Below are 21,374 nucleotides of genomic sequence, written 5' to 3' on the forward strand. Positions count from 1 at the left end.
TGTTGCAGAAGTGTGATAAACAATGTGTGTGAACAATGTGTGTGAACAGCCCACCTAAAGAGAGGTGGAGTTTCTACTGATGTGAGTTCATTTGTGTGTGTGTGCGCTGGCTCTGCATTTGAGGGGCAGAGCGCTCTCTGAATAAAGTATTGATCTATTGTAGGCTGAGGGTGTCTATTTCTTTGAACTGGAGATTTATAACCTTCAGGAATTAGACAGAGATATATAATTGTTCAGTTAGAACATTGAGATAGAATTTTTTGTGACATCAAGGTATTGGAGAGGCCATCACAAAGCCCTGACCTCAATCCTCAATTCCTCTTCTTCTTCAGAGGAGGAGCAAGGATCAGACCAATGTGCAGCGTGGTAAGTGTCCATAATGATATATTTAATAAATCAACAGAACACTGAACAAAATAACAAAAGTACAAGCAAACAACCGAAACAGTCCCGTATGGTGAAAACACTAACACAGGATACAACCACCCACAAAACACAATAGAAAACAGGCTACCTAAATATGGCTCCCAATCAGAGACAACGACTGACACCTGCCTCTGATTGAGAACCATACTAGGCCAAACACATAGAAATATAACAACAGAACAAAACATAGAAAAACAACATAGAATGCCCACCCCAACTCACGCCCTGACCAACTAAAGTAAAGACATAAAAAAGGATCTAAGGTCAGAACGTGACAATCCTACAGAAAATTTGTGGGCAGAACTGAAAAAGTGCAAGCAAGGAGGCCTACAATCGAAACTCAATTACACCAGCTCTGTCAGGAGGAATGGGCCACAATTCACCCAACTTATTGTGGGAAGCTTGTGGAAGGCTACCCAAAACATTCAACCCAAGTTAAACAATTTAAAGGCAATGCTACCAAATACTAATTGAGTGTATGTAAACTTCTGACCCACTGGGAATGTGATGAAAGAAATAAAAGCTGAAATAAATCATTCTCTCTACTATTATTCTGACATTTCACATTCTTAAAGTGGTGATCCTAACTGACCTAAAACAGGGACTTTTTACCCTGATTAAATGTCAGGAATTGTGAAAAACTGAGTTTAAATGTATTTGGCTAAGGTGTATGTAACCTTCCGACTTCAACTGTAAGTGAACTCTGGCCAATGAATCAATGATATTTATTGATCAATAAACTGCCAAGGAGAACAGAGCAGCTGTAGCAGTACTTCTGTCCTCTTCCGTGCTGAAATTGAATAGCCTATCATAGGGTATTCACCAAGACCTGTTGCACAGAATCCTGCCTGGCAACAGATGACATCGATGTTGGTAGACTTTTATGGAATGTAGTTGCTATAAGGGATGTAATTCACTTTTTATCATAACATGTTGGGACCTACAGTATACTCCCCATGTAATGCACACACTATTCCACTATTCATATCCACAGTGACTCGTTTATCAAGCTGAGAAAATGAACATAATATGGGAGAAATAGCCTACTTCAGATGTTATGGCAAATTCATTCCATGAATTAAAAGCTTCCTTTGATAGCACATTTTGTTTGTAATGTTTGATTTGTACAGTGAACTCCTACACTAAGGTGAACATTTACAGAATGGTGCCAACCATAAGCAACTGGGCGAACACATCCGACTGGTTTGTGACATGTACTGTACTTGTGTTTCAGGAAACAGTTTGTTACGCTTGACAGGACGATAAGGACTTGACTTACTCCTTCAATCGTTGGTTATGAGGTTATGTTATTTGACCCTTTTGCGTGCTAAAATACTTGACTAAACCTCTTCAAGTCACAAAGTTGTCAAGTCCCAATTGATTTAACATGTATTTCACAAGTCTCAGACTACAGAGAAAATACAAATCCAGGTTTGTATGACTGGCACTGGGAAACAACTGGTCGATTCTCATATACCAGGGTTCCCCATCTGGTGGCCCGAGGGTGATTTTTGGACATAAAATACTTGAAAAACACCAGCAAATCAGCTCCAAGTGATTCTAATTTGGGAAATCTGTTCCAAAGTATTCCCACGCATAAATATAGATGCACTGAGTGTACAAAAATCTAGGAACACCTTCCTAATATTGAGTTGCAAGAAAAAAAGAAATCTATTCATCGGGGAATGGACTCTACAAGGTGTCGAAAGCGTTCCACAGGGATGCTGGCCCATGTTGACTCCAATGCTTCCCACAGTTGTGTCAAGTTGCCTGGATGTCCTTTGGGTGGTGGACCTGCTTGATACAAACGGGATACAAGAACAACCCAGTGGCATTGCAGTTGACACAAACAGGTGTGACACAAACAGGTCATACCCCATTCAAAGGCAACTAAATATTTTGTCTTGCCCATTGACCCTATGAATGGCACATACACAATCCATGTCTCAATTGTTTTAAGGCTTAAAAATGATTCTTTAACCTGTCTCCTCCACTTCATCTACACTGGATCGACACTGAGCCACACTGAAGTGGATTTAACACATGGCATCAATAAGTGATCATAGCTTTCACCTGGCCAGTCTATGTCGTGGAAAGAGCAGGCGTTATGATGTTTTCTGAACTCAGTGTATGTGGTCTGAAATGATTATGTTATAGTCAAATATACAGTATGTCCGGTCAATTTGCAGTCTAAAAATTATTTGTAATTATGTTCCAGCCCCCTTAAGAAAAAATCTAGTCATATACTGTACATTCAACTCAGACTGGTAACAGATGCAACAAGTTGTGCCAAATGTTTTTTTAAACCTTTTTTCTCCCCAGTTTCATGATATCCAATTGGTAGTTACAGTCTTGTCCCATCACTGCAACTCCCGTACGGACTCAGGAGAGGCGAAGATCGAGAGCTGTGCGTCCTCCGAAACACAACCAAGCCACATTGCCTGCTTAACCCAGATGCCAGCCGCACCAATGTATCAGAGAAAACACTGTACAACTCTGGCAACTCTGTCAGCACCCAGCCCGCGACAGGACTCGCTAGAGCGCGATGGGACAAGGACATCCTGTCCGGCCAAACCTTCCCCTAACCCGGATGACGCTGGGCCAATTGTGCACCGCCTGATGGGTTTCCCGGTCACAGCCAGCTGCGACAGAGCCTGAACTTGAACCAGGATCTCTAGTGGCACAGCTAGCACTGTAGATGCAGTACCTTAGACCACTGCACCACTCGAGAGGCCCGTGACAATTTACTTGACATAAACATTGTTAGGCATGTAAGATCTCCAGGTTAAACAATAGAGGCCAGGGTATACAGTTTGAAAACCGTCTTTATTTGGAGCAGTGTTGGGATCAGTTGAGAGAGAACACAGTGTGTCTGTGTGGGTGTGGAAACTGATCTGGGATCAGAACATGCCTTTCCTGTAGCGGTGGATCAGCTCTGAAACGTCTTCTTTACACACCTTTATCCAGCCGTCCTCCTGCATGTGGTACACTGGACAAACACACAGACAGTTACACATACATGCATTTAAAAATACATAAATTAATTTAAAGCTATTGTTTACATTTTTATTTTCCTTTGGCTTCAGCATATAATAAATGGTTATGAGATAAGATTATAATTGAACATTTAGTTCTAACCTCTTTACATGGGATTCACACCTGGAATTTACACAACAAACACCTATCTTATGATTCACATGGTCACACAAGAAATGACTAAGTCAAGTCAAATCAAATCAAAATAGTCACAGAGTGAGTATAGGTTTAGAACAAAGTCACTCACGGTTGACCACTCCTCCGGAGTAGGCGTCTCTGTGTGTGGCGTGGGTGATACCGCGGCGGCCCAGCTCGTACGCCTCCTCTACCGTCATGTCCTCACGGTAGCCGCTGTCAATCACTCCGTACGCATAGCTGCTACCACAACCAGTAGAGAACATGCGACCAGAGAGACGTGTGGCGTTGTCATCCACATAGTACAAACCAGGGCCCTGGACAGCAAGACACAACTAAATTGAAACTCATCAACAGACGTGACAATTGGAGGCACTCAAACATGTTGGGTACCATAAGGATGAAAACGGAGGCCTTCTAATACACATGCAGGCTCGCGCACACACGCACATACCACACACACACACACACACACACATACCACACATACACGCACATTCCACTCTTCACTCCCACCCACCCTGTACCTTATTGTCCCAGCCAACGATCATGCTGCCCATGGAGAGGCCCATGCCCCTGTAGCCCAGCATCATGTTACACAGCAGCTTAGAGGCTGCAGACACTGAGATCCTCTGCTTGTTCCTCAGTTTGTACAGCCTGAGACGCAAAGAGATGGAGGGTCAGTCACTGTATGAGACAAGGCGGTCAGAGTGCTAACACACTGGTTTACCTCCCGATACATTTTAACACCCCAGATACCTAAAGGGTCAAGGCATTAATATGGCTTAGAAAGCAGACCAAGACTAAGATAGGGAGAGGGCGAGTCTAGATCAGCATTATGGACAAAACGTTAATTAGATGGTAACCACAAAGTCACTGGTTGATACTGATATGGTTGTGAGGTAATTACTTTATGTCTCGTGCATTTGTTGTGAGTGTAAGGAAATTGATTGGTAAATGTTCTCTTCATCCAACCCATGCCTATAAACCTGACTTACACAGACAGGCATTGATGACTGTGATATTAACACCGTGTAACTGTATAGCGGGACTCAATCCCACAGAGACAAGCTCCAACAGACCTGCACTCCTTAGCAAGCAGTCTCTCCCAGTACTGGCAGTCAGCAGCACTGCCAGACATGGTCCCCAGCAGGTAAGGGTTGATCTCTATCACCTTGTTAGCCTCCTTCGACGCTGCAGGGAAAGACAAAGACACGGCAACAGGGTTAGAGAATGGTTGCTTTATGTTTGGTTATAGATGTCCGGGGAACTGAGATACATTCTGCATCTGGCGGTGTCGGATGTGTCTACGACTGCTTCTGGAAGAGAACTCTAAATGGACCAACTCAAGGCTAATCACATCAACCTTCCAAGGTAAATCACATCAAAAATGGATGAGCTTACAAACACCACTTGTAGATTTGGTTTAGTACTCACAATACAGTGGGCAGTTATAGAAGTAACAGTAGTATGTAATAGATCCTTTATAGCTTAGATGGTAGAGCATGGTGGTTGTAACGCCAGGGTAGTGGGTTCCATTCCCGGGACCACCCATATGTAAAATGTATGCACGCATGACTGTAAATCACTTTGGATAAAACTGTCTGCTAAATGTCATATATGAAGGATATATGCTATTACTGGTGTATTACTGTGTATAGGTGTTGTCGGATGAACACAAGTGTATGAGAGATTAAAGCTAATTTTCTTAAATTATAAATCTGAACCACATGCACTCAAGACTCCGCAAGGCTGATGGGGTGAAGTGGTTTTGGTTTTCAAGGAAAGCTAAACCTTATGGAATATGATGTTTACCAATGTAGCTGCCAGCTGAGGCCCTGGAGTCCACAGCCACAATGACACCATGGCGGAATGTAAAAGCCAGGGTAGTAGTACCATGGTTCAGATCTATGGACACACCACCTTCACGGCTGCATGACTTGAGGAACCCTGAGGGCTAGAGAGAAAGAGAGCAATATAGAGGGGAACTGAGAAATAGATTGATCCAACCGTTTAAAAATGAGTGAGACAGCAGCTTTAGTCAGCATCTTTTCTGGAGCGTGCGCGCACATGTATGGTTGTGCGTGGCGTGCGTAAAACTGTGCCTGAGGTGAGTTGTGCTTCTCCATTGAACCATGCGTAATTCTATAGTTCACTTCACATATGAATAGTTCACTTCACATAAGCGTCACAGAAGAAACAGAAACTACGTGCAAATTGAAAGAAGCTTAAAATTTATTTTGGCACATACCCAAGATCACGGTCTCCTTTAACAAACTAATACGAAGACTAATTGATGCATTGCCATTTTTAAAAATTGAATATCATGAAATACAATTTCCAATATTTCTTATTAAAAAATGAAAAGGATACTCACATCCACTCCAACCGGAACAGAAAATTGCTGATTCGGCCGGTCGATAAAATGCCCTACTCCTGTTCCAATAATCTGCCCACGAAGTTCCGAGTGGGATTTATAACCACTTACATCGAAAAGGGCCATACTGATTCGATCAAATATACGAATGTAGGCTCAAATATAACAATATAGGCGATCTCTTCATTAAATTTGAAAGCAAAAATACAGCCTTACTTCGCTCGGTTGCACCAAGGAAATGTCTTTCCTTACAAGGCACACGAAACCGAAAGGGTTTTTAAGGTAATTTCTCATTCGTGATCGTAAAACTTACCAACACAGCATCTATAGGCTAATGTGTATTTGACAATAGCCTAGCCAAGCCTATAGTCATACTGATAAACAAGTGTTCATAGTCTTGGAAGTTTTGCCATAATATATCACAACAATATACAGTAAATTGAGTGTAAATGTATCACACATTTGGCCAATCGCTGAGCATTATTTGTGGCATCGTCGTCAGTAAATATGGAGACTTACCTGTTAGGAGGTTTCATGTGGTTAACATCCTGGTGTATTGCGTTTCACAATTTGTTCACTATTTGAAACATTTAAAATATCGAAATCCCCTGGAAGGTAGTAGCAGGTATATTCTTCATTGGTGAACCATGGCAAGATTATTAAAAACACACCAAAATGAAGATGATGTGAGAACTGTGCTAAAAGGGAAAGCTAAAAGTGAGGAGGGAAAACTCAAAACACATTTTCATGAAAAATAATGTAGACTTTTTATTCAATCAATCACTTTCCAATATTTCACCCACTAGCTTAGGTATTTTATACCTGTTCAAAATGTATCGCTGCCTACAGTTAATTCAACTAAGATCTTTATGTCACAAGGTTTTTATGGCTTTGCATTGTAGTGTCACCTTGTAGTCAAGTCTTGTCATTATTAGGTGTCTTTTATTCATTTCTTTTATGTCTGAATATTGTGATTAGCCTCTGTGTGACTGTCTCCAGCCTCTCTTTGTCGTTTCTGAGTGGTCAGGTTCAGGCGGTATCCATCCGCTGGACTGTCTCCTGCACTACCTCCAGCTCCAGAGGGACTATTTTCTCTGTCAAAATAGATGTTGTACCTGGACCATACTTGTATCTCTTCTGCCTGAATGAGAGAGGGAGAGAGAGAGAGTGGGAATGAGAGAGAAGAGAGAGAAATGAACCACTGTTTTGACAAACAACAATAATTTTCGCAAATATGCTGTCTAGACTAATACTTGAAGCAGAGTCTGAGGATGGTGACATCATTTACCTCTTGTCTTTGTACTCTGACTCCTGGTACGGCCTGATGTAGTCCACCCCCTGTTTAGTGATGACACAGATATCTATGTTGTTTCCTGAGCCCAGGTCACTCATGATGCCAGAGTGGATGGCATCCCGGACCAGCTCCTTAGCCTCCTCCATCTAGTAGGTCACAGGAATGGGGAGGGAATGAAGGGACTGGGATGGGGGAGGTAGGACTGCAATACATCCAGATTAATGTAAACAAATCTCATGCATTCTTTATGGCGAGTCCAATGACTTAACTCTTGAGACTTGAACTCTGTCGACGCGATAGCATATGAACTAAATGTATGACAACTTCTAGCCTGCCTAAGGAAAAGTCACAAACCTCCATATTAGGTTTGAACCTGTCCTCCAGAATCCCCAAAGCAGCCAAGTCACCAGACCCTACACAAAACACAATTCAAAGTAAAACACAAATATGAATCAACTAAATGTAATTATTTATAGATTTTTTATGACTAGTTGATTAATCAACTAATAATGGCCCAAACAATAACAGTATATGGGTGTATGCTTATGTATGCTTGACACAGTAGCTGTCCCTCACCCATTGCAAGGTATGGCACATTGTCTATGCTCCCATAGGGCCCCACTGTGTAGAGGTGATTGCCGTTGCAGTCCACCCCTCCTAGGATTAGACTGGCCCCTATCTGGCCCCGGTACCTATGAGAGAATTATGAAATAGATTATTAACAAACAAGAATTTCTATTTTGAATCAAATTTATCTGACATGAAAGGCTGTTACATTGGAGCGCCTATAGTGATGGTTGAGGTGAGTTTTTTCAACAGACAGTCATGTTTAAATGGGCAATCTGTGATTGCTACATCCATTTTTGGACTTTTAAATGAATGATATATACTCATTGATTCTTGAAGAGTGTAACTTATAAATGCCTCATGGGCTTATTAGTTCAACTGTCGTACCCCTATCAGAACCCAAAATAGAAGCATTTTTAACTCCACTGTTTATAAACAATGTAATTGTAAACAAACACTGGAATAGCCTCAACACATGGGCCTAGATTCAGTCAGTTCAGCTTTAACCAATGATAACCGACAACAGCATAGCATAGCTTTTGTTTAGGCAATGTCGGAGGTGTAACTGCGTTGGAGAGGTCAAACCCAGAAGTGGTTCGCCGGCGTTATTCCTATCGCCGACATTGCCATAGGATGCACAGAGTCGCAGTAGTAGAAATCCCATGCAGCCGTGTTACAAGTTTGAACACCGGAATGTGCAATATAATCTACACCTCGATTAGGCTGATAGAAACCCTTATAATTTTGTTTAATGATTTCCAATTTGAGCGTCATTATTTCTACAGAGCCTACACTTTCTCGTTCTGAACTTGTAACGCTAATGGCGTGGCTTTGTGACAATAACCACACGAGCAGCCGCTCACCGAATCGTTAAACCTCTGACATCGCCTGAATAAAAACAGTGAAATGTTATCGCAGGTTAACACTGATCTGATTGAATCTAGGCCATGGTAAAAAAATATTATAATAACTGACCTCGCAGATGGTCAGTCCTTTCATCCATTGCTTTGTGGATTCATTTGAGAGTGGTTACATTTCTCCAGCCCCATCCCTCAGCTGTTTACCAAATCTGTGTCTGGGTAACTGCTTTGTGGTTTTTTAAACTGCAGATTGCCACTTAAATGCTCTAACAAAGTGTAATGTTTAATACTCCAATGCAGTGGTTCCCAACTCTGTTCCCCGAGTACCCCCAACAGTACATATTTCTGTTGTGGCCCCGGCCAAGCACACCTGATTCTACTTGTCGACTAATTCTCAACCCTTTGACAAGTTAAATGAGGTGTGTTTGTCTGGGGCTTCGACGAAAACCTGTGCTGTTGGGGTTACTCGAGGACCGGAGTTGGGAACCACTGCTGTAATGGAGAGTGGTAAAGATACACACACGCGCACACACACCTGAATAGCATGTCCTGCAGTATGTTTACTGCCATCACGACACGTGGGTTCCTGCCGCTGTTCATAGAAAAGATGGTGAGGTTGGAGGAGAGCAGGTCGGTCGTCTTCTCTGTATCCGCTGCAGTTCCTGCACCACAGCAGCTGAGAGAGGGAGTAGACAGGAGAGAGGGGACAGGAGAACAATGGATGTGCGGGCATGGATCTCTCAAATAAAAGGGACAGCCTCCATTTTTTTCACTACTCTCCCACTTCTCTCTTACACACACACGACAATCAATTCCATTCTAAACATAAGTCACACATTTACTATCCCTTAAAACAGGTGTAGGCCTACTCACTATATATTGGGGGAGATGTAGTGGATCTTGGCGCACATCTTATCAGCCACCACTTCACCGGAGGTGGCCCGTGTGTCTGCTCCCAGTACCACTCCCTCCTGCACAAACAAGGCCCCAAAGAACATTCCATTTAATACCCAATTGATTTCAATACATTCTGTCCATCATTATTGTCTTTTTTAAGTCACATATAGACAGGCAAGGATCATGATAAGGTACAGGGAACAAACATGTAAACACAACATGCAACAATTTCAAAGATTGTACTGAGTTACAGTTCATAGAAGGAAACCAGCTCATTTAAATAAATTCATTAGGCCCTAATCTATGGATTGCACATGACTGGGAATATAGATATGCATCTGTTGGTCACAGATACCTTAAAGAAAAAGTAGGGGCATGCATCAGAAAACCAGTCAGTATCTGTTGTGACAATAATTTGCCTCATGCAAATTTGCCTCATGCAGCGTCTCCTTCACATAGAGTTGATCAGGCTGTTGATTGTGGCCTGTGTAAGGTTGTCCCACTCTTTGTCAATGGCTGTGCGAAGTTGCTGGATATTGGCGGGAACTGGAACATGCTGTGGTACACGTCGATCCAGAGCATCCCAAACATGCTCAATGGGTGACATGTCTGTGAGTATGCAGGCCATGGAAGAACTGGGACATTTTCAGCTTCCAGGAATTGTGTACAGACCCTTGTGACATGGAGCCCGTGCATTATCATGCTGAAACATGAGGTGATGGCAGTGGATAAATGGCACAACAATGGGCCTCAGGATCTCATCACGGTATCTTTGTGCATTCAAATTTTCATTGATAAAATGTAATTGTGTTCGTTGTCCGTAGCTTATGCCTGTCCATACCATAACCCCACCACCACCATGGGGCACTCTGTTCACAACGTTGACATCAGCAAATCGCTCCCCCACACATCGTCATACACATTATTTACCATCTGCCCGGTACAGTTGAAACCGGGATTCATCTGTGAAAAGCACACTTCTCCAGTGTGCCAATAGCCATCAAAGGTGAGCATTTGCCCACTGAAGTCAGTTATGAAGCCAAACTGCAGTCAGGTCAAGACCCTGGTGAGGACGACGAGCACACAGATGAGCTTCGCTGAGATGGCTTCTGACAGTTTGTGCAGAAATTCTTTGGTTGTATAAACCCACAGTTTCATCAGCTGTCAGGGTTGACTGGTCTTAGACGATCCCGCAGGTGAAGAAGCCGGATGTGGAGGTCCTGGGCTGTCGTCGTTACAAGTGGTCTGCAGTTGTGAGGCCGTTTGGACATACTGACAAACTCTAAAACGATATTGGAGGCGGCTTATGGTAGAGAAATTAATATTAAATTCTCTGGCAACAGCTCTGGTGGACATTCCTGCAGTCAGCATGCCAATTGCACGCTCCCTCAAAACTTGAGACCTCTGTGGCATTGTGTGACAAAACTGCACATTTTAGAGTGGCCTTTTCTTGTCCCCAGCATAAGGTGCACCTGTGTAATGATCCTGCTGTTTAATCAGCTTCTTGTGGATGAAAATGTTCACTAACCGGGATGTAAAACATTTGTGCAGGAAATTTGAGAGAAACTGTTGTTTTGTGCATACGGAACATTTCTGGGATCTTTTATTTCAACTTATGAAACATGGGACCAACACTTGACATGTTATATTTTTGTTCAGTACAGTGCTTGACTTGGGCTTGTGCTCACCGGAGCGGAGTACTGGCACCTCAAATGTTCTACTGCTTGAGCTCCTGTTCCTGTTATAGAATATTATCTCAAAAGTATTGTGGAGCACCTGCACCTAAATATAAGAAGTACCAGCAACCAAAATAAGTACTTGCACCTACAGTATGTCAGTCCAAATATGTCACAACCAAATCTATTATTATTATTAACAAAAAACACAAATATAACTTCAGAAATTCAATGCAAGCACTGGTTCATTATATTATGTTAAATTTACTTAAAATACATGAAATGGGACCACTGAAAATTGGCCCGCTATATGGATCTTCCACTTATTAGAGATGCCTTCCCATTTCAGTGGACATCACTCTCACCTTGCACACTAGTCCAGCTATGGTAGTCCCAGTCTTCATAGGCTTAGGGGTCTTGGTCTGTCCTCCATCAAGCAGGCCCTCCAGAGCAACATTTCTGTTTGATGAAGATATAGACCAATCAAATATACAATACCAATACAGTGTACCACAAAATCATACGAAGAAAAGTACTATCTAATGGTGACCAGATCAATAACATTGCAATCAGCTGATTAACACATAGAAGTATGACTTTCATTAAAATAAAATGCAGAAAGAATCAAATGCAGCCTTAAAAATGATTTAGTCTTGCGGGTCTTTTTATAAAACATATTTTCATAGATAATACGAGATTTATTACTTTCACTTTTGATATAGGCTTAGTTTGAATTACGATTTACAAAACAAACTCAATGTTATTATCCTTAAAAATAAAAGGTAAATCATACCTGGCGACGTTCTCGAAATTAAATCCCGATGTAGGTATTTCGAGAACATTTGATAGCGCCATACCTGAAAAGGTTATTTTGCACTCACTTGTAAGATTCTGACTTCCCTTACAACCATTTGCACGTCGCACGAGGTCGCAATATTCTCGATCTGATGTGACCCTACAGTATGTGAATAAGGAACATAGTTTTATCCCTCTTTAATCGGTGTTAATAATGGAAAGACACTTAATGGACTCTCAAATCAAAGGAGTTAGCACAGGCGTAAGTAAAACATTTGTTATATTTTGTATCTGATCATGTTATACATTTTCCAAAATTGAAACAGCGATATACAGTAGCCTACATTTTGGGACCAATTTAACCGAAATTTATGAGGATTTTAATTCTAGGTTGCCTTGTTGATTTTGTCATTAATTCATCTCGTTACACTAAAGCTGAAATTCATGTAAAACGTTTATACATTTAACTTAATAATAATAATAACTTCATATTTTCTGAAGAACAAAGGGCTGAATTTACTTTCGTTTTCGAGTCATTCATCTGCAACTCAAACTCAGGGTAGAAATTAACCTACGTACATGCTCCCAAAATCCCAACTACAGCCCATCCATTGACTATAGACCAAGGGTGTCAAACTCATTTTGCTCTGGAGGCCGCGTTCAGTGTACTGAAAATGTGTTATATTTCTATTGGTTATAAAAAAATTGTCCTCTAGCCATCGAATTTCCCATGCTCCCTGTAATGAAACTGTATGATTGTATTTCATTTCTACACAATTTCGATTTGGTTTTAGTCATTTTAAAGTATATTGACTTTTTTAACGCAAACCACCCGGATTGGACCCCCTCACCGGCTGGATGTTTAACACCCCTTGTATAGACCATATTCATAATTTTTATTATATCTTATATTGTAATTGTATGCTCCCTCTATCCCCATCTAACTGATTATACATGCTCTGCATTTGATCTCCTACAGACCACCATCTTGGCGGTGACGTTCAATGGAGGGGTCATCATCGGCTCAGATTCCAGGGCGTCCATTGGAGGGTAACATGCTGACCACACCGCTCGTGTTACATGCGCGAGCGAGCGCTGCAAAATAAATGTACACATACATGTTATTCAATCATTGCATTCAAACTGCTCACGTGCGTCAACAAACGTCTGCGTAGCCAGGAGCTAAAATAGAACTTGGTTCTATTTGTAACGCTTGACCCTCTGCAAGTCCCGCCTCTCCCATCTCCTCATTGGTTTTTAGGAGCATATACCCACGTGGGTGATTGAAAGATGAACTGAGGTCCACACTCCAGTCCAGTTGGTGGTGGTAATGCACCAAGTTGGTTGCCAACCGCCATATAAAGTCTGAAGGAAAAGAAGAAGACTGAAGGAGGAGCGATTACTAGAAACTAACTTGTGTACCCTTTTATCTGTGGATTAATGGTCGGAGTAGAGGACCTTGTGCATTTCAGGTCAAATAACAACCCAATGTTTATATCCCAGGACAAATTAGCTAACAACAGCAAGGTAGCCATGAATGTTTGATTCTTTTCAACCTGGCCCCAATTTAATATAGTTGGTTCAGAATTAGTTTTGATATTTCAACCTGCATGTCCTGATCGCGTCTGGTGTGAATGAACAAAATCAACATGTGCGCAATGGCTCACGCGGAAGCACGCGCGAAACCGGTCTAGTCAGCTTGTGAGGAGGATCTTCAACACCTATTAACACCTTGCACCAAGTTAATCATATTGCTCCTCCTTTCCTCTAGACATGTTTTTATGATCAAATACGTCTGTGACACGCAACATAAATCAGCCATCACTTATAGCAATATATACATTGGACTGTGTCACCAGGAGTCTGTCTAATGTGTCTCTATCTCCACTTCACCCACAGGTACTACGTGTCCTCTAAGACCATCAACAAGCTGATCCAGGTCCATGACAGGATATTCTGCTGCATCGCCGGCTCCCTGGCAGACGCTCAGGCCGTCACCAAGGCTGCCAAGTTCCAGATCTCCTTCCACAGGTATAGACCACCCTTTCCCTGTCTCTGTCCCTGGCCTTGTCTGGATCGACATAGCTCGTGATGATTGATGTCAAACTAATGAAGCTTGACTGATGTATGATTGATTTGTATTATTATCAGCAATAGGGAGAACTCCATTTTAGAGGTGATCTTAGTAGTAATGTGCTGCCTGCGTTTAAAAACGTTTTTACCTAGTCGGCTCGGGGATCAAACCAGCGAACTTTCGGTTACTGGTCCGAAGCTCTTAACCGCTAGGCCTCTTGAACTACAATAGACATAGAAACAAACTGTGGAATAATCCTGAAGCTAAATGATGACAACCATGTCTTCTCTGTGTCTGCCCTGTGTGGTAAGTATTCAGATGGAGTCCCCTCCTCTGGTGAAGGCAGCAGCGTCCGTGTTGAAGGAGCTGTGCTACAACAACAAGGAGGAGCTGCAGGCCGGCTTCATCACTGCAGGCTGGGACAGGAAGAAAGGGCCACAGGTGAAGCACTGGGGCATAACAAACAGTCAAACAGACCTATAGAATAGAACACAATAGAATAGAACACACACCATTTCTGACTGTTATCTCACCTGTAGGTTTACACAGTGGCCCTGGGCGGTATGTTACTCAGTCAGCCGTTCACCATCGGAGGATCAGGCAGCACATACATCTACGGTTACGCCGACGCCAAATACAAACCTGACATGAGCAAAGAGGAGTGCCTGCAGTTTGCTACAAATGGTAAAAGTTGATTTTCCCTTTAGGCTTCCTTGTTTTATCCGAATGGCACTGTTTTTATACAGGATAAAAGATGTCAGATATTGAATCATTTTTTATATTTTTTATTGAAAATGTCTTCCAGTGGGACAGGAGAGTGATTGTAGGAGGGGTTTGCGATGGGATTATTGGCACTGGAACGCAACAGACCTGTTTCCCGAAAATGTGGAAGGATATGGTTCCATCTCTGCCTGCCATCTGACCTATTTTCCTCTCTTTCCTCCCTCCCCCTTCTTTTTCTCTTCACCCCACCTAGCTCTTGCCCTGGCTATGGGCAGAGACAATGTCAGTGGGGGTGTGGCACACCTGGTAGTGATCACGGAGGAGGGGGTGGAGCATATTGTCATCCCTGGAGACAAGCTGCCCAAGTTCCACGACGAGTAGTGACACTTCAATCAGCCAATCAGCTGTGACACTCTGTGAGAGGAATTTGGAACCTTCACCCAACCAATCACTGTTGTTCATACTGTACATGCAGCATTTGGTGTTCATAGGCCTAACTATTCACATCAGTTTTGGGACTGTGGTTAGAAATAAACACTAATGATTTCCAAGTGTTCAATGTGAGAATCTACTCTGCTCCTGCCTATGTGTTTTCTTATCCACACTCTGTTCACTTTGTTTCTGTGCTTTATATATATATATATATTTTTATCTGATGACCTTTGTATGGAATGAATCAAATCAAAGTAAAAAATATATTTACACTGCGTGTAAGTGTGTTTGATTAGAAATGTGTCAATCTGACAGTCCCCACTATAATTGATTTGGCTATTTCTGAGGGAATACGCCCCATTTACTTTGAGGCATCATTAGCAATAGATTAGGAAACATCAAATAAAATTGTATTTGCCGCAAGCGCCGAATACAACAGGTGTAGTAGACCTTACAGTGAAATGCTTACTTACAAGCCCTTAACCAACAATGCACTTAAGAAAAATAAGAGTTAAGAAAATATCTACTAAATAAACAAAAGTAAAAAATAAAAGAGCAACAGTACAATAATAAAATGAAGCTATATACAGGGGGTGCCAGTACCGAGGCAATGTACAGGGCTACAGGTTAGTTGAGGTAATATGTACATGAACACTACTGTTCAAAAGTTTGGGGTCACTTAGACATTTCCTTGTTTTTGAAAGAAAAGCAATTTTTTGATCCATTAAAATAACATCAAATTGATCAGAAATACAAAGTAGAAATTGTTAATGTTGTAAATGACTATTGTAGCTGGAAACTGATGATTTTTTTATGGAATATCTACAGAGGCCCATTATCAGCAACCATCACTCCTGTGTTCCAATGGCATGTTGTGTTAGCTAATCAAAGTTTGTAATTTTAAATGGCTAATTGATCATTAGAAAACCTGTTTGCAATTATGTTAGAACATCTGAAAGCTATTGTCCTGATTAAAGAAGCAATAAAATTGTCCTTCTTTAGACTAGTTGAGTATCTGGAGCATCAGCATTTGTGGGTTCGATTACAGGCTCAAAATGGGCAGAAACAAAGACTTTCTTCTGAAACTCGTCAGTCTATTCTTGTTCTGAGAAATTAAGGCTATTTCATGTGAGAAATTGCCAAGAAACTGAAGTTCTCGTACAAAGCTGTGTACTACTCCCTCCACAGAACAGCGCAAACTGGCTTTAACCAGAATAGAGTGGTTGGCCTCAGTGCACAACTGAGCATGAGGACAAGTACATTAAAGTGTCTAGTTTGAGAAACAGACGCCTCACAAGTCCTCAGACACCACACAAGTCCTCAACTCGCAGCTTCATTGAATAGTACCCGCAAATCACAAGTCTCAACATCAACAGTGAAGAGGCGACTCAGGGATCCTGGCCTTCTAGGCAGAGTTGCAAAGAAAAAGCCATATCTCAGACTGGCCAATATAAAGAAAAGATGAAGATGGGCAAAATAACACAGACACTGGACAGAGGAACTCTGCCTAGAATGGATGGACATTTCTAAGTGACCCCAAACTTTCGAACGGTATTGTAGGTAAAGTGAGCCTGTTATAACTAATGCATATTTAAACCTGTGTTTACATGACAGCAACATACAAATCATTAAAAAAATGTAAATATTGGTATAACTTAAAACTGTTATATAATGAGTGAGACAGGAGCACGAATACATACCCCAAGACATGCTAACCTCTCACCATTACAATAACGGGAGGTTCTTTTTAAAATATATTTATGCCTCTAACTTTCTCACTCATCATTATTTACGATTCATTCAGGATTATCCCTAATCATGGTAGCATCCACATTAATGTAGAAGTGTTTAGAAACATATTATATTCTTATCTACAATAAAAGTGACTCCAAAATTACACAATTCATTATTTACCATTCCTTTCTATTGGGCACAAATTAATCTGAAACACATCCAAAACAAACACCAAATGCATCCAACAAGTTTGTAGAGTCACAAGCTTGATGTAGTCATTGCGTGCTATGAATATGGGACCACACTACTTAATTTTAGACTACTCTACTACACGTATAACTTAATTTGGCCCAATACTTCTGTTCCCTTAAAATGAGGGGACTATGTACAAAAAGTGCCGTAATTTCTAAACGGTTCACCCGGTATGGATGAAAATACCTTTACATTTAAACGGACAGTCTACACGTTAACCTCATAGTCATAGTACAATTTCAATTCCAAAGTGTTGGAGTACAGAGCCAAAACAACAACAAAATATTGTCTCTGACCCCATGCTTTTTGAGCTCTGTATGTTTCTTGGGAAATAATTTCAGCCTCTCACTGACAATCTAACTTTCATTTTCATTTTCTTCTGGAAAATGGTGGACCAGACAGAAAGGTATGACGGCTTCTTTCTCAAATATCTCTAATAGTTGATTCTAAATACAAAATTGTAGTTTAATAGCAATCGCTCGCGTATGTCCTAAATGAGGCGTCGTTTGGTTTAAAATTGCATGTTTTCTTTCTCTTTCCATTTCGCGTTGAGTCAATAGGCTTCTCACACACCGTGCTCACTGAACAGGTATCAACGCGACCAGCCACTTATTATCTATCGGGCGCAAAAATCAAGCGCTTTAAGATGTTAGAAGAATCATCAGAGCCAGGGTGGCTATCTGAAGAAGTAAAAACTGGGGTGAGTATATATTTTGATGACATGTATGGAGGTTGAATTGATATTAGCCTATAATGTTGGGGTGTTCATTCTGTTTTTGTCTATTTATTTGTGGGAATGTATAAATATAATCTATTGCCTTTTCCAAATGGTCTGTCTCAAGTGAACTTAGCTGTGTTGAGTCATTCAAATTAGTCATTTAATTATGCCCTCAAGACCGCTTAATCAAAATTGTGTCTGTTTTCCTATCAGACCACCATCATTGCTATTGAGTTTGATGGAGGGGTGGTGCTGGGCTCTGACTCTCGAGTGTCTGCTGGGTAAATTGCTGTACCAAGTCTTTGAAAGCCAATCATTTACTATGAACATTCAAAAAGTGATGGTCCTCCCTAAACCCTCTGTTTTTCCTCCATCCATCCTCCCTCTTCTCTCCATCCCTCACAGGGAGACTGTGGTGAACCGGGTGATGAACAAGCTCTCTCTCCTCCATGACAAGATCTACTGCGCCCTGTCAGGCTCGGCTGCGGACGCCCAGACCATCGCTGAGATGGTTAACTACCAGCTGGATGTGCACAGGTATTACCCGTGTTACCTGCTGCATGGCTATTTATTGTGGTCGACAATAGCTCTAGTCCTATGTATAACACATTACATTGAGTTAATAAATGTATGGAAAGGTGAATAGGCCTTCACTGTGCATTTTCTCATGTTCTCCTTTTATTTTTATTTAACCTTTATTTAATTAACTAGGCAATAGGGGATTGCCTTTATACAGTAGATGCAGTTAAAGAATTCTGCTATTAAGCTGTGGCTTATGTGACTTGTGACCTCTTGAACTCAGCATTGAGGTTGGAGAGGATCCTCAAGTTCGTTCAGCTGCCACTCTGGTGAAAAACATCTCGTACAAGTACAAAGAAGAGCTGTCAGCACATCTCATTGTTGCCGGGTGGGACAAGAGAGGAGGGGGACAGGTCAGTCGCTACATAGAAATGCCACATCTATAAAACACTAGTCCCATCTGTATTCATTTCTTTATTGTGCACCTTTCGGAACATTGTCTTGCACCTTGAACATTTAAACTGATGCCTGAAGCTCAGAAGAGGTCATTTTAAATTGAATTGAACAATTTTGTAATAGTTTTGAGTGCATGCTTAAATGAACTTTTAGTACAATTAGTAGGGGAGAGCCGGGACAAAAGTAAAACGGGGTGAAAGTAACACACCCATTTGCTCAGATGAGACAGGAGCTAGAATCAGATAGTGAAATCAGCACATTCCTAATGCAGAGGACGAGCAACCTGCAAAAAAACTGCCCAGTCCAACCAAATTATCAACAAAAAGTAGTTTTGAGTAATGTAAGTACCCGGACGCGTTTTTCGGTTATAGAGTTGTTGAATTTAAGCTTCCATACATATGTTGTTTTCTTAACCCATTTAGTGACTAAATGACAGCACAGGTTTCAAGTAAAATGCTAGCTAGTCTTGGTTGTTAGCCTGGGAGACGTTACAGGAGAGATGGGTGGGACGAATGGAACACAATGTTACCTGATGACCTGGATTAAAATAAAATAACTTTAAGCACAGGCCATTGTCTCTTCTAGTTCATAATGCTTTTATAATGTTATCAAGATATCAACAAGTGACAATGTTTAAAAATGTGATCTGACATCATTAGTATTATGCCTTAATTGACTTGATGGGTCAGCTTCTCAAAAAGCTTTTATCGACAGGCTAGTGGTTAAAAATATTTATCTTTATGATTCTGGGGATCAATTACATTGTGTTAAGCCATGGAAATGTGATAAGCATGATGAGTTTTCTGTTTGTGAAGAGAATAAAAAAAGTTTATTCTATCAAGACTCGAGGAGTGCGTATGATAAGGGCAGCTGGAGATAACCTGATTGGTAAGGCCACAAAAAAATTTAACAAAAAATGATTTCACCTTTATTTAACCAGGTAGGCCAGATGGTGATAAACATCTACTACATTCCCATTGAAGTGAGATGTGAAAATGATGGTTAATATCTATTATGTGATCCATTTTAATTCAATTATTATTGTAAGGCAAAATATTGTGGTTGAGCAACATTGCGAGGTTGATGCATGGTTGATTTTCATACATTTAGAACTTATAGCATGAATTCTTATTCAAATCGACACAAATGTATTTATGGCTGATAGTACATTTGTTGAAAGTAACGAGCATTACAAATCAGAAACATGGAGATAAGACAGCTATTGTACACTTCTCGCCAGGTGTTACTTCCGTCCCAAGGCTGTGTTACTCCCGCCCCGCCAGCAGGTACAAAAGTAACGTTGCGGTAGTTCTGTTGCCGGCCTATTTCATGTCAATTAATTTACCCTAGAAATTAAATTACAGTTGCTAATGGTAGAGGACATATATAAATTGAATTGTCATGAAATATGATCCATCTAGCTCTATCGATCCGAGTAATTAGGAAAAGTCCTAAAAGTGTTACTTTCGTTCTGGTTCTCCCCTACATAATCAAACTCACAGTTGCTCACTAGCCTGCATAATATTTGACTTACTTCAGAGTTTGCTAGGTTGCTGTGCTCAAGCATCCTCCTCTCATTGATCCGTCCCAGGTGTACGTGACCCTGAATGGCTTGTTGTCCAGACAACCCTTTGCGGTTGGCGGCTCTGGAAGCTCCTACGTCTATGGGTTTGTTGATGCAGAGTACCGGAAGGCCATGAGCAAAGAGGACTGCCAACAGTTTGTTGTCAACAGTGAGTGACGTTGCACTTTTAAAATACTTATATGTGTTGATATATGACCTAAACAGCATGAATTGGAAGCTATTAAGATGTTGTATAATTTTTTATAATATATTCTCCCTCTCTCTCTTTCTTCACCTCTCCTCTCTCAGCACTTTCGTTGGCCATGAGTCGAGATGGTTCGAGTGGAGGTGTGGCCTACCTTGTCACTATCGATGAAAAGGGTGCAGAGGAGAAATGCATCCTGGGCAACGAGTTGCCCACTTTTTATGATCAGTAAAAACTGTGTTGTGAAAACTGAAACACTCAAGTTGTCGTAGTTATTGAACAGTGAGTGGACATTTGGCCGACTTATGAACAAACAGTATTAAATCTACACAGGATATAGAATGTTTGGATAAGGTTATAAATCATGCTGGCACAATGTTCAATATTCTCATCCCCACATCACTACACATACTACTTTTGTATTATTCATAATAGTTACGCCCTCTGTTGAAGACACTGATTTTATTTTGGGTACCCGGGGACCTCATGCTGGACTGTGTCTTTGGGTGATTCACAAGTCAATAAACCATCTCTCAATGAAACTTTCTTTGGCTATTTCTCTGTAACAACTATTCAAGAAGTATTCTGCCACCATCAAAAGTGCTGGTAATTTTTGTTATTATGATTATGTTTG

General features: G+C 41.2%; 4 protein-coding genes across 4 annotated transcripts; 2 read left to right on the top strand and 2 right to left on the bottom strand.

Moving 5' to 3' along the window:
• Positions 1–3,233: 3,233 nt before the first annotated feature.
• LOC118941158 (proteasome subunit beta type-8-like) lies at positions 3,234–6,471 on the bottom strand. Its single transcript, XM_090208671.1, has 6 exons — positions 5,975–6,471; positions 5,413–5,554; positions 4,680–4,791; positions 4,125–4,254; positions 3,710–3,914; positions 3,234–3,415 (listed from the first exon to the last, which is right to left on the bottom strand). Exons 1-6 carry the CDS (start codon positions 6,098–6,100, stop codon positions 3,327–3,329), a joined length of 804 nt encoding a protein of 267 aa, XP_090064797.1. The 5' UTR covers positions 6,101–6,471; the 3' UTR covers positions 3,234–3,326.
• A 245-nt stretch (positions 6,472–6,716) lies between these two features.
• On the bottom strand, positions 6,717–12,230 carry LOC149975535 (proteasome subunit beta type-7-like). The gene is made up of 8 exons (XM_090208670.1): positions 12,062–12,230; positions 11,634–11,727; positions 9,569–9,666; positions 9,231–9,371; positions 7,845–7,960; positions 7,623–7,681; positions 7,263–7,414; positions 6,717–7,115 (listed from the first exon to the last, which is right to left on the bottom strand). The coding sequence occupies exons 1-8, from the start codon at positions 12,121–12,123 to the stop codon at positions 7,004–7,006; spliced, it is 834 nt and encodes a 277-aa protein (XP_090064796.1). The 5' UTR covers positions 12,124–12,230; the 3' UTR covers positions 6,717–7,003.
• Positions 12,231–13,042: 812 nt separating this feature from the next.
• Positions 13,043–15,564, top strand: psb9 (proteasome subunit beta type-6-B like protein-like; the record flags this gene model as incomplete). The annotated part of the gene is given in 5 exon segments (NM_001124259.2): positions 13,043–13,113; positions 13,963–14,094; positions 14,449–14,578; positions 14,677–14,821; positions 15,114–15,564. Coding segments are annotated over 5 exon segments (606 nt in total), but the record flags the coding sequence as incomplete, so codon positions are not given.
• Positions 15,565–16,585: 1,021 nt separating this feature from the next.
• On the top strand, positions 16,586–21,282 carry LOC100135882 (proteasome (prosome, macropain) subunit, beta type, 9a). The gene is made up of 7 exons (XM_021570528.3): positions 16,586–17,684; positions 17,839–17,978; positions 18,210–18,277; positions 18,402–18,533; positions 18,799–18,928; positions 20,563–20,704; positions 20,845–21,282. The coding sequence occupies exons 2-7, from the start codon at positions 17,925–17,927 to the stop codon at positions 20,970–20,972; spliced, it is 654 nt and encodes a 217-aa protein (XP_021426203.3). The 5' UTR covers positions 16,586–17,684; positions 17,839–17,924; the 3' UTR covers positions 20,973–21,282.
• Positions 21,283–21,374: the final 92 nt, after the last annotated feature.

The sequence above is a fragment of the Oncorhynchus mykiss genome, chromosome 18, assembly GCF_057628025.1.
Source record: "Oncorhynchus mykiss isolate SJ-2025 chromosome 18, ASM5762802v1, whole genome shotgun sequence".
Classification (NCBI taxonomy): Eukaryota; Metazoa; Chordata; class Actinopteri; order Salmoniformes; family Salmonidae; genus Oncorhynchus; species Oncorhynchus mykiss.